The following is a 12,297-nucleotide window of genomic DNA, read 5'->3' on the forward strand; positions in this document are numbered from 1 at the left end:
TGAGTCTTGCTATTTTATTGTCTCAATCTTTGCTTTTTATTTGGATGCCTAGATCACTTACATTTAATGTAATTATGGAAATAATAGGATTAAATTTACCATCTTGTTATTCATTTTCTATTTCTGTAAGATTTGTCTCTTCTCGTAGTATTCTCTTTCCCTTTTTTTTGTCTCCTTTTGGATTAATTTTATACTTTTAAAGCATCTATTTTATCTCCTTTTTTGGCATATTAGCTATAAATCCTTTTAATAGTCGTTTCTTACGGGTTTATAGTGTTCATCTTTAAATGTTTAAGAAAGAAGGAGACAGAGCTGTCAGCGTAGAGTCCCACTTAGGGTTTGAACCCATGAACCATGAGATCATGACCTAAGCCAAAATCAAGAGTCGGATGCTCAACTGACTGACCACCCAGACATCCCCATAGTGTTCATCTTTAATATACACAGCCTAACTGAAAGTAATATTATACCATGTGTGCTACATATAGTATAAGAACCTTAGAACAATTCTAGTTTCATATCTTCCCAACAAATAACCCCAATAAAATGATAACTGCTCCATTTCAATATCAATTTTTCAATCCCAGAGAAGATTTGAAGTGGCCTTGCCTGGGTTCCATGATTATCCCTAAACAGATATGGACAGGGCCATGAATATTTGGTTAAACCTGAATTCCTGCAGCAGCCCTTCTAGATCTTCACAGAATTGGGAAGGAGCTCACCAAAAGAACCTAAGAAGATGAATGCAAAGTGCACTAATTAGACAAAACTTACAGCTATCATAGACCGCTACAGGCAAACATATCACATTACAGATTGGCAGGTAGAGAATTCTCACGCACTTGCTATAAATTCCCAGTATATTTTGCTAACAGTACTGAACGTGGCCACACAAAGCAGGAGCAAGTGAAGCATTTCTTTATATGACATTTTCCTTCCCCTTGTATCCCCCAGGGCACACAGCCACCAGTGACACTCTGTATTCTTGTCAAGCTGAAAAAGAAGCCAAATATTCCACCACCCTTTTATATTTGACTTTCATCAGCACTCTGGAAAAATTTTTACGAACAATATAAGCACTTCTGTGTAAGGCAGTTTCTCAACCTTGAAACTATTGACATTTTGAACCTGATAATTCTTTGCAGTAAAAGGGGCTGCCCTGTGCATCGTAGGATGTTTACCAGCATCCCTGGACTCTACTCGCTAGATGTCAGTAACTGCCTCCCCAGTTATGACAATAAAAAATTTCTCCAGATAAGGCCAAATGTCCCCCAGGGGAACATTACTACTGTTGAGAACCATTGGTTTAAAGGGATGTTTGCAAACATAGGGATCTACAGTTTCTTGACCCCAAATCAGCACCAGCTGATAGGGGAAAAGCAGAATTAACATTATGTACCATCGACCCCTGTTCCATATCCCTGCAAGCCCATCTGCACTTAAGGGACCCTGTCTGTTGTTCCCACTGCAAAAACAGCTCCAGCGCCTGGAAAAGAGCAATGCCCAACCACCACCATCGCAGCCGATGTTAAAAGAATAAGTGAGTGAGTGGATGGATTGATGGATGAATGAAAAGAAAACTACAAAGATTATTCAGTAATCTGGGGAAAGGAGTGACACAGATACAGAAGAAAAGGGGATATTTTGTTCTTTCACTAAAAATATCTATATATTAATTTTATCATAATTTTTACTTTCATGATTTAGAAAATGTTAACTGTTTTATTTCTAAACACTTGAAAGTCTAATCAAACATTTTCTCTTTGATAACTATGTTTTCAATTTTCTGGCTTTTTTTTTAAGTACACATGTGGACTTTAGTTGACCTTTTGAATACTGTATCACCAAGTCCAAAGCTTGATTTCTTTTTCCTTAAACTTATGAGCAAAGAGCCATAATGTGAGTGATTTGTGAATGGGGTTTATGTTGGGAAGAAAATGTACTTAGCACAAAAGTAACCTGAGTCATCACATTCAGTTGTGTTCATTGGGCTTAAGGGCAGGGCTTGGAATGCAGGCCCCATCACATCTTGAGCCCGACAGAGCTTGGGTGAGTGTGGACCTTCCAGAACTGTATGCTGAGAAAATGGGTGAGATGAAGCTTCATCGGCATGATTCTGGTTACTCCTGTTTTGCTTTGTCAAACTGAGATTTTCTGAGCAGGATGAGAGGAGGGGGTGGTGAGCTAGGTGCAGTGAATAACCTCCTGAGGGAGGAACAGGTGTTTGGGCCTTTCCGCTTAAGGCAGACAGAATCCAAAGGGCAAAGGAATAGGGCAGGGAGTGTGGAAGGAAAAAGATAATTTGTGGGGACAGCTGTTGTTTCTGTTTCTCCTCTGCCACCAGCAGGAAGCTGGATCAGATCCTCCCTCTTCAGGGAAAGCAGACGCCTGTCCTGCAACAGGGAACCAGCAGCATGAAACTGTCCAGCGCCTGCCTGGTGTGCCGCCACCCCACACTCCTGTAGAGTTCTTGTCTCTCCCCCTCACTCTATCTGAGAGGGAAAGGCCCAGCCGCCTGGGTGTCTTGAGATCCAGGTTCCATGAACCAGGAGAGCCTGGCTTGCAGAGTGAGGTCATTTATTTACACGATGCAAGTGATGCGCAGAGATGCAGAGCAATCTATCTGCCTTAGCGACCAAACAGATTCCCTTTGCCTCATCCTCCTGCAGAAGCGGTCAAGGCAGGGAGGTTGGGCGAGGTGACCTTCCAGAACTGAATCTTTGCTTCTAAAAATAGAAGCATCTTTGGAGACTCGAGGAGGGGAGGGGAGTCTGTGGATGTTGAGGGCAAAACCCGGACTCCCCAGAGCATTGTCAGTATGAAACCGTATTAATTAGACACAGACACCCAGCTCGATAACCTTAGGTATCAAAGAAATGGAAAGTAAATGAACTGGCTTTTTTCCCCCTTTCTGGTAACTCCTTGGGCTATAAAGGAGAAAGAGAACCATGTCATCTGACCTATTTGAATGGCTGCACACTGCCTGAGGAGATGTCTTCCCCAGCAAAGGGAAACGGGCTCCTTAGGGACACACTAAGAGAAGGCAAGAGCTACAGCTAAGTGGGAACCCCCAAGACCAGCAGTAGGGGGTCACACCCATTTCTCCCTGTGTAGAGACTACAGAGGGCTCTGTCTGAGGCTGGGCAGGGCCAGGCGAGTATCTGGGTGTGTCCAGGGCTGTGGAGGGCACGCATGGGGTCACGGGGTGGCACTCACAGCCTTCTGCAGGGTCCTTGTCTAGAGCCACATAGTAGGGGCAAGGTGTTTCAGGATCCAGTGGAGCCGTGTGTTGGTCTACATACATAGTGCGTGCCCAGGTTGTGTGCAGTGCTCTGCTGGGTGGAGGGTTGTTGGCTGAGTGTGTATGTGTGCACCTGCATGCACTTGTGTGTGTTTTGGGATGTGGGTATTTGCAGGAGTGTGTGCAAGTATGACAGCAATCCTGAGGGGACTGGGTAGGGGAGTGTGTAGGGCTGTAAGGGAAGGAGGCATACAGATGGTGGCTATTTGGAGGACTTTGCCCTCATGTGGGGCCTGTGGGGAAGACTATGGGGGAAGGGCTATAGGAAACAGGGAGAGGCTGTGTGGGGGTCTGTTGAGAGGCTGCAGGAGGCTGCGTGGGGCTGTGTGCAGAGCACGTCTGTGCCGTTGGTGGGGCTTTGCAGTCCTAAGGAGCACCTCTTTGGGTAGCTTTGTCCTGAGGGGGGTTCTGGGGGATTGTGGTGGGAATATGAATGGAACCACATGGGAAATAGCCAAGGCTCTGGCGGCTTCATTCCTGGGGGCTGTGCGGGGCCGCAAGTGGCTAGATAGATGGAGGGTGGTAGAGGCCCTGGATGGCCTCCACAGCTTTGCCATCTGAGGACAGGCTATACTTCCTTAGGGTCTGGGGCTCCCAAAGTCCAGGCATTTGTTCTCCTCCTTGTGGTCGACGTGAAGCAGGAGATAGCAGGGATTCAAAAGATGAGCCGAGGACCAGTGGTGTCCCTTCCAATGCTGTCCTGCAGCTGGTGCTTATGCGTGCCAGGCTGAGGACAGTTTCCAATGAGTCCGCTTGTGCTTTCTCAACAGGACAATGTGGATCTTGGAGAGCTGATGTTTTCCCTCTGCTACCTTCCAACTGCTGGCAGGCTGACCATCACTATTATAAAAGCGAGGAATTTAAAGGCAATGGACATAACAGGAGCATCAGGTGGGACATTCTCAAATTCAGACTTCCTCCCATGGTTCTAATGTAGTATTTATGAAGTCTCTAATAGAGTAATAAGGTGCATAAAACCAAACTACCTAGGTTTAATTCCTCTCCTAGACCTCATGGCTGTATGACTTTGGGCAAGTCACTTAACCTGTCTGAGCTTCGGATTCCCCATCTGTAAAATGAGGGTAATAATAGTATCTGCCTCATTGGGTTATCATAAGATTAAGTAAGTTAGTGCATATAATGTCATAAAACAGTACCTGGCACATATGAAATGCTACCTAATGGGAATAGTCATTATTCTCTTGTACGTCTTCTTCACCATAGTTGTGAACTGGACCTACAGTTTACACATGCTGACACAGCTTATCTAATTGGGTCTTTCTTCAGATACAAGTAATCACCATCTCAGGCCTATGGAAGATTGAAAACAATCATATATCCTCCTACAAGGCCTGTCAATGAACTGTGCAGTTTGGTATTCTAACCATATTCTAAACCATAACAAGAAAGCCCTGATATGCAGGTCCTACTATACACATTCCCAAGCAACTTCTTCAGGGGCTCCCAAAATGTGGTCATAGAACACCCAGTCCATTGGCTGTTGATCACAGAAATCAATGGACATCAGATGCAGTATATTCTGCTTACTTACTGGCCTCCAGTATTTTTCCAAGAGAAAAAAAGATGTGGCCCCTTCTGGCCTTTCAGTGCCTCCTGGACAGTGTGTGGGGAGTCAGGGAAACACGTGGTTGTGCAGGCAAGGAGAGAAAGAGAAGTCCCCATGGAGCAGAAGGATAGTGAGGTAGAACCAGAGAGCTCCCACCTGAAGCAGAGACCGAGCTTGTCACCTGTCACCCTATGCCAGGGTCATGCCATAAGCAAGCTTTGTCCTTTCTCTGCTGTGCTGAACTGCTTCCCCCTTTGCAACCCGACTTCAGGCAGCTCTGGGGCTTGAAGCCCCTGTACTCCCCAAAGCTGTCCCTGTCGTCTAGGCATTCTATCTGTTCCTTTCCTAAAGACCTGATGTTTAGGAAGAGACTGTCTGGGGTGGTTCAGAGTCGGGGCCTTCAGCCTGTTTTTCCTGCCTTGGAAATACCTCTGCATCTCTCCCCATTGCAGCCAGGCAAGTCTGGAATTCTAGCTGGAACATTTTCTAATTTGGTAACAGATATTTTCACACTATTTTTAAATTCCACACACTTTGAGGAGACAGTGTCCTGTGCTTTTTCTTGAATGAATGTCTTAATTATCCTAACTGTAGTCACTGCCCAGGCATCTTATTAATTAAAATCCCCAAACTCCAGCCCACAGGCAGGTAAGGGAGTTCTGCATCCCGTAGTCCGTGGAACTCCACAGTGATGGAACTGCCCCCTACATCCACATTTATCCTCTCAGTACCCCCGCTTCTCATGGTTGTACAGATCCCTACGTGAAAGTGTCACTGATGTGTGATGGCAGACGACTGAAGAAGAGGAAAACATCCACCAAGAGGAACACTCTGAATCCCGTTTACAACGAAGCCATAGTCTTTGACGTCCCTCCCGAGAACATTGACCAAATCCACTTGTCCATAGCCGTCATGGACTATGACCGGTGAGATACCTGGAGCTTTTTCTCAGGGCGGAAAATGTCTCTTGTGCCCAAGACAGGGAGGGAAGAGGGGGAGTGCAGCCACACGTTCTTAGCTGGTGTCCCAGGCTGCAGGAAATGAGTCAAATGGACACCCCGGGAAAGCTGACTGGCAAGGAGTCGCCATTTTCCAAACCATGCTTTAGAGTTATATTACCCAAGTGCCTCTTTGCTCTCCACCTTTTTATTTCTTTCTCCTTCCCCATCCTCCCCTCCTCCCCACCTCATCTCCTTTCCATTCCTGCATACTCCCCAGAATCTCAGCTTGGAAAAACCTGGTTCTGCAGGTCTTAATCTTCTCCTGCGCAATCCTGCCTGGCCTTCATGGGAAGATTCCACTCAAAATAGCAGAGTGATTACTTTAGCCACACCATCAACATTTCTAAATACATAACTCTGTTATTTTTTTCCCTTCTCCAAGTGTGTTTAATAAAGATCATTTCCATCCACTTAAGTCTGAAAGCAAACAGAAATGTTCTCTTGAAAATGCTAGAATCAGTATGGATGACAGGGTACATTAAAATGTATAAGATGCTCGACTTTCTAATTAATACAGCACAGAAGAGATATTTATAGCCTGCATTGTAGCCAATTGTGTATTTAAAGGACAGATTTGAAAAACAGTCATTTTAATATGCAAAGGAAGTACCAACAGGGAATTAGACATGTTAAACCAGTCATTGGACTGAAATGCAGAGTCTCTTTTTAATTGGAAACCTCCCACGTGGTCTGGGCACAAGTTTAAAAAAAATCATTCTGACTTCTAATATAATCTTACAAATATTATTTGTAGCTGAAAATTTTCCCACATACCCCTGAAATGTCACGAACGCAGCATCAGTGCCCTGAACACCCTTTCTAGCAGATGCCTAGGTGAAACAGAACTGTCTTCCAGCTCAGGGAACACATGGGTTGGCTCAGCTGCCCATGGGTGTGACAGCCCACATGGAGCAATAAACCTTATCTTGTCTTCTCTGGACGAAACACAACACCAGTAGTGTCAGGTCACAGGAGGGGACGTTGCCCACCAACCGTGGAAATCTAGGCCAGCTTTTTCCAAGCGATTGCCAAGATTCCCGCATCAACAAATCTGATTATATGAGCTCTGCTTCAATTCAATTCTCAGTAAACTCATGAATCTGCCTGGAAAAATCCATGGCAGAATTCATGGGGCTTCTGCACACAACTGATTTTAATGAGCACAGACTCAAATGTCCTTCACACTCCCCCACCCGTGTCTTGCCATTACTCCCTACATACAAATAGGAGAAAAATTACTCATCTTTGCAGGAAGGAAAACAATGGAAAGTCCATGAGCTCGGATCCTAAAGAGTTAAAGGATGGGTCATATCATTCTAGTTACACAGGCGACTTCTAACCAGAAACTGCTAAGGGGAAAGATTGCCCCAAGGCAGGCACCTACCCAGGGAAAGTTTCAGAAATATTAGCCCTAAAGTTAGAGGAGCTAAGTATCTTTCTACAGTAGGGAAATCAAGTTGGGTCAAAGAAGCAAAGGTGGGCTTGGAAGGAAGGAGGGGAGAGTGTGAGAACACACATTCCCTGAAGAGAGGGGTTGCAAGAAGACTCAGGAAGTATCCCCACCCTGCCCCCTTTGTAAGCTCCAGACTATGGCTGCCCTACCCAATACTTCTCTTTTACACATACTTAGTTGCCTCTTATAGGAATTTGAGCAGCCATTAATGCAAGGAACTCCTTTCAGATGGCCTCCTTTTCATTACATAGGTTTGAAGACCTGGAGGTCAGCCTCATTCTAGAACCAGAGTTGTCATCCCTAGCATGCATCAGGAACAAGCTAAGCCATGCCAGTGTTACAAAAGCTCAGGTGTGTGACAGCTAACCTCTGTTCTTCCTCTCTGTGCCACCAAGTACTATCTTGGATCCCAAGTTCTATTGGCTTTTAAGCTTGTCCTGTAGTTTTAAATTAAGGAATGAAAAGAACCACCCTTTGCCTAATTCCTCTCGGTTTGAGTAGTTGTTGCTCTTACATACCAAAATTTTAAGAAAAAGTTATTGTGGGCCGTTTTCACAGTGTAGGTCATAATGAGATCATCGGCGTGTGTCAAGTAGGCAACGAAGCTGAGAGGCTGGGCAGAGACCACTGGAGTGAGATGTTGTCGTATCCTCGGAAGCCCATTGCACACTGGCATTCCCTGGTGGAGGTAAGACCCTACTCCCACATGCTCCACTTTGTGGAAGAATAAATGCTTTACTGTTGAAATGCAGAAGACACCAAGAGGGTGAATGTACCGGGGTCTACAGTCACTGATGGGTTTCTCTGGTTGCCTTTTCTGAGGCCGTTGGAAATTGCATTCAGTCTGAGGTTGAGTCTGTGCTCCCCATCTGTCTAGTGGGTTTTGGACATTGATCACTCATCCCTCACTTTGATTGTCTTCAAGAATGACTAAGATTCTCTGATTCCATGTCATGGCTTTGGGTTGACATTTGGAAGGTGTCTACAGGATCCAGATGAGTGTGGAATTTCAGGTCGCCATATAGTGACTTATGTGTAGCATCAGAAAGAACCTGAGACTAGGAGAGAGGAGGCCTGGATTCCAGGACTGGCTGTAGCATTCACCTGTGATTCTGGACAAGCTGTTTAATATCAGATTCAACTACATGTGATAAAAATGGACAAAACAACAAATGAAATAGAAATTTATATCTCTCTTACATAAAAAAGGTCCAGAAGAAGGCAGCCTAGTGGCTCTGTGATTACAGTAGAGAACTAGACTTCTGTCTTTCTGCTTCACTGTCCCAGTGTGGGGTTTTTTTGAGGTCACCTCATTGAACAACATGGCTGCTAAGCTCCAACATATCTTTTCAGGTCATCCAAAGGTAGAAAGAGGCAAGATCCAAAAGCACACACATTCTCTTTCAAAGGATTTTCTTTGATGTCTCATGTGACACATCTACTTATATTTAACTTAGTCACAGAGTTTAGTCGCATGGACACATGTGGGAAATGTATTCTTTTACTGGGTGTAAATAGTCCCAACTAAAAACCGGGGTTTGTGTGCAGGGAAGAAGAGATGAATGAATACTTGCATCCAGTGGGCCATCATTCTGCTTCACACCTTCATTCATTCATTTACCACCCCCCCATCATTTACTTCTCATTCATGCTTCCCCCATCCATCGTTGCTCATTGACACCCTCTCTTATTTATGTACTAACTCATTCTTTCAAAAACAAATTGCATTTACAAATTTGCAAAATGCAAATTGCATTGCAAAAATAAATTGCGTTTATCACCTGTGAGAGTCAATTGCCGTATTAGGTAAAGAGAATAGATGTGAATAAGAAACCATCCTGTGAAGAGCTTGTAGACCACAAAAGAGACAGAAGAAGGCATGCAAACTAACCACTAAAATGCACAGTCATGAGCTTTAACATCCATATCAGGTGCTACAGGAGCACAAAGATGGCAGGTGAGACTGTCCAGGAAGGCATTTTCCCTCCTGCTCTTGGTTAAGTGATGGGAAGTGAGCCCCTGGAAAACGGGACTCCAGGGAGCATGGGTTCCAGGCAGAGAACTTTCCTCTTATTCTTCCAGTACAGGCAGCTCTACTCCCAGCAAAGCCATCCTGAGAGGCCAAGACAAAACCTCAGTCGTGTGGGTTCCGTTGCCATCAAGATTCAGGAGAGTCGGGTGAGGCAGACCTGGGGAGGCAGGGGGCCCTGGGGAGGAAGGGACAGTCTTCCTTTGTTGGAGATGGTGCCTGACGGAGAAGACCGGCATAGAACCTATGGACTGATTCTAAGCTTCAGGGCCTGGGGTGTATTCAAGCAGCACCTAAGGCCCCCTAATTTATAGGTCCCCAAGGATATCTCTGCCCCTGGGCCAGTGAAGTTAAGACTCGTTCTTTTCTGGACTCAAAATTAATCCCTGAGGGAGACCCACGGCCCCCTGAATCACCTGAGAAGTAGCTGCAAGTCATATGCTAACCCAACTTCCCCTCACTTCTTCAGCTCCTGGGGGGAGCCCTCAAAGGAGTCCATGTGAGGGCTCATTATACTGCCTGAGTCTGTCAGTACCAGTGACCATCAGAGCAGTGGTAATAGACTTTTTGTACCCTTCAGTCACAGCTGACTTTAATTCTTGTTTGTAATCAGGAGTGTCACAGAATGTCACAGAGCTCTCTGCCTCTCAGGTCCCAGGATGGGAAAGGAGTAAAGTTTAGGGATGTGGTGTGGGGCTGAGACAGGAGCCCCTGTTTGGTGCACAGCAGCTCCTTCTCAGTGCCCTTGCCGGGGAGTGAGGACAGGTGGTGTATTGTGCACGGGACCCTGAGTGGCGGTGCATGCATGGTACCCAATGGGAAGCGTGGAATGTGGGCCTTGGAGGCTTCTTTTCACTCCTGAGGAAAAAGCACTGTCTGACTTTGCTCGCTTGGGAGATGGTCCCTAAACCCTGGGCACTTGACTTTTTGCAAATAAGGGTATGATAGCCATGTAAGTGAGAAATCAGTGTTTTTAGGGTTAAACCACCGAAACTTGGGAGTCGTGTGTTGCAGCAGCTAGAATGACTTCAGCTGGTACAACAATGGTCTCTTAACTGCTGCCCCAGAATGATGTGCCTGCACACCTTTGTGAGGGGCAAGTGAAGAGGGGGCCATCTCTGCCCCGTTGCTTCCTGTCTCTCTGAAGTATGCACCCAGGACCCTACATCCATCCCAAGAGTGGAAGCGGTACTTTCCCTTTTAAAAATAAAGGTGCAGCCAACAGAATCGGGGCACTGGTACCAGATGAGATGAAAAGCAGGATTGGAGAGGTCATTGCGCTTTGCTGACAGCTGTAAGGAAGGAGGGAACTGGACTCAGAGCCGTTGGTCAGAGGCACTCACTGTGGAGTTGGATGGACCTAGAGTCAGATCCCAGTGCTGCCACTCACAAGTTGTTCCTCCCTTTCTGAATCTCAGTTTTCTCCTCTGCAAAGTGGCCCCTAACAGCGCCTGTCTCCCAAGGGTGGTTGTGAGGATCAGACAGTGAAGCCACAGTGGCTGTAGACGCTCAGGGAGGTTCTCTGTTACGGTCAGTACTATATATGCCCCGCATGGTGAGGGGCTGCCGTGTGTCCTCATGGAACCCTCAGCCATCATGTTTGCCATGGAGGGTAAAAGGAAGGCTGGAAATCCCACCCCCTGCACCCTCAGATGGGGGGAAGGGGCTAGACGTAGATGCATGCCCTTAAGTTCTGATTCTTCTCCTCTCCTCTTACACTGTCTGAGAACCTTTAGATTTTCTGTGTAAAAGCAAAAATGGCAATTAAGTCCCAGTTCTGTGTGTGTTTGTGTATGTGTGCGTGTGTGTGTTTGTGTACATAAGCATGTGTGTATACGTGAATGAGAGAAAGACAGAGAGAGATTATGGGGTAGTTAGGATTTAGTATAAAGGGAGTCTGGCCTGGCAGAAGCTCTTCACCGCTGGGGGCTGAGGGACCAGGTTAAGACTGAACCCGGAACCCTGCAGAGATTTGGCAGCCGGCTCGGGCGGGGCTGCATCCAACACACCCTGACCTTGCCAGGGCAGGTGGCAGATGGAGTCTTCAAAGGCAATGAGTTCAGAAATCCATTTCTCTCTCAGGGTTTCTGGATGGCTTCACTGCACACTCAAAGGTCAGCCAATACAGCTCCCTTCACTCTCCATGATGTTAAAGGCTTGGGATGCTGTGCAGACTCCCCTAGAGCCAGCTGCCTGGGACTCGGGGACAGGAATATCCCTTCCAGGGGGCCTCAGGAGGTAGTAGAACTCTTGGAGCTCCCACTACAGCAGTTAGTAGTAGCTACTACTACTCTTTGACATCCTGGAGAAGATCGTGTTGGCCTGGTCACAGCCCAGCACCCTTCCCACCCTTCTGGAGTGGAGCTGGCCTACATCATGAACCCCGGCGAGAATAATAAAAATAGTTTCAGGTTTTCATCACTTTCCCCCTGTAGTGCTGCATAACCTCTGCATTAACAAGCAGTGAACTGGTGTAATGGGAAGACCGGACACAGACACCATTTGGTTAAATAAAATTTTACTTCTCTAAAAGAGAGAGAAGAGAGAATATCCAATCAGAATGTATAGTGAAGATCAGCAACATTATCCTGACGGGCGGCGATACAAGATTCTAAACCCCAGAGTCCTATTCACGTTGTGCTTAGGGGTGGATAAGTCTCCTCTCTCTAAGCTCAGCCTTTCCTATGTGTGTGTATATACAAGGGGGTTCTGCACCCACTTGGTCTGGTGGTCCGCAGGGCCACCTCACTGAGCCCAGTGCCCCCTACAACTCAAGAGTTATGCAGTTCCCGGCATAACTGAGGGACAAGTGAGGCCCAGTATGACCAGAGTACTCACCTACCACCCTCTGGAACCTCTTGAAGGTGTAAGCTTACAGCTGTAGAACGGCAGCAAGCATCAGTTATCCAGACGCCACTGGGAGTTACACGACCAGGCTGTTGAAAC

General features: G+C 46.4%; 1 protein-coding gene across 3 annotated transcripts in view; it reads left to right on the top strand.

The window, feature by feature from the left end:
* The window catches only part of SYT9 (synaptotagmin 9), a 196,051-nt gene that overhangs the window by 136,392 nt on the left and 47,362 nt on the right, over positions 1-12,297 (top strand). Inside the window, exons 4-6 of one of the 3 annotated variants that reach the window (XM_058688102.1) lie at positions 4,072-4,192; positions 5,623-5,794; positions 7,574-7,784. In XM_058688102.1, the coding sequence (XP_058544085.1) occupies positions 4,072-4,192; positions 5,623-5,794; positions 7,574-7,688 (408 nt within the window). In that variant the 3' untranslated portion in view covers positions 7,689-7,784. Of the gene's footprint in view, positions 1-4,071; positions 4,193-5,622; positions 5,795-7,573; positions 7,785-7,880; positions 8,011-12,297 lie in introns of those variants that run through there. The other 2 variants (XM_058688103.1, XM_058688101.1) reach the window with 2 other exon arrangements.

The sequence above is a fragment of the Neofelis nebulosa genome, chromosome 10, assembly GCF_028018385.1.
Source record: "Neofelis nebulosa isolate mNeoNeb1 chromosome 10, mNeoNeb1.pri, whole genome shotgun sequence".
In the NCBI taxonomy this organism is placed as follows: Eukaryota; Metazoa; Chordata; class Mammalia; order Carnivora; family Felidae; genus Neofelis; species Neofelis nebulosa.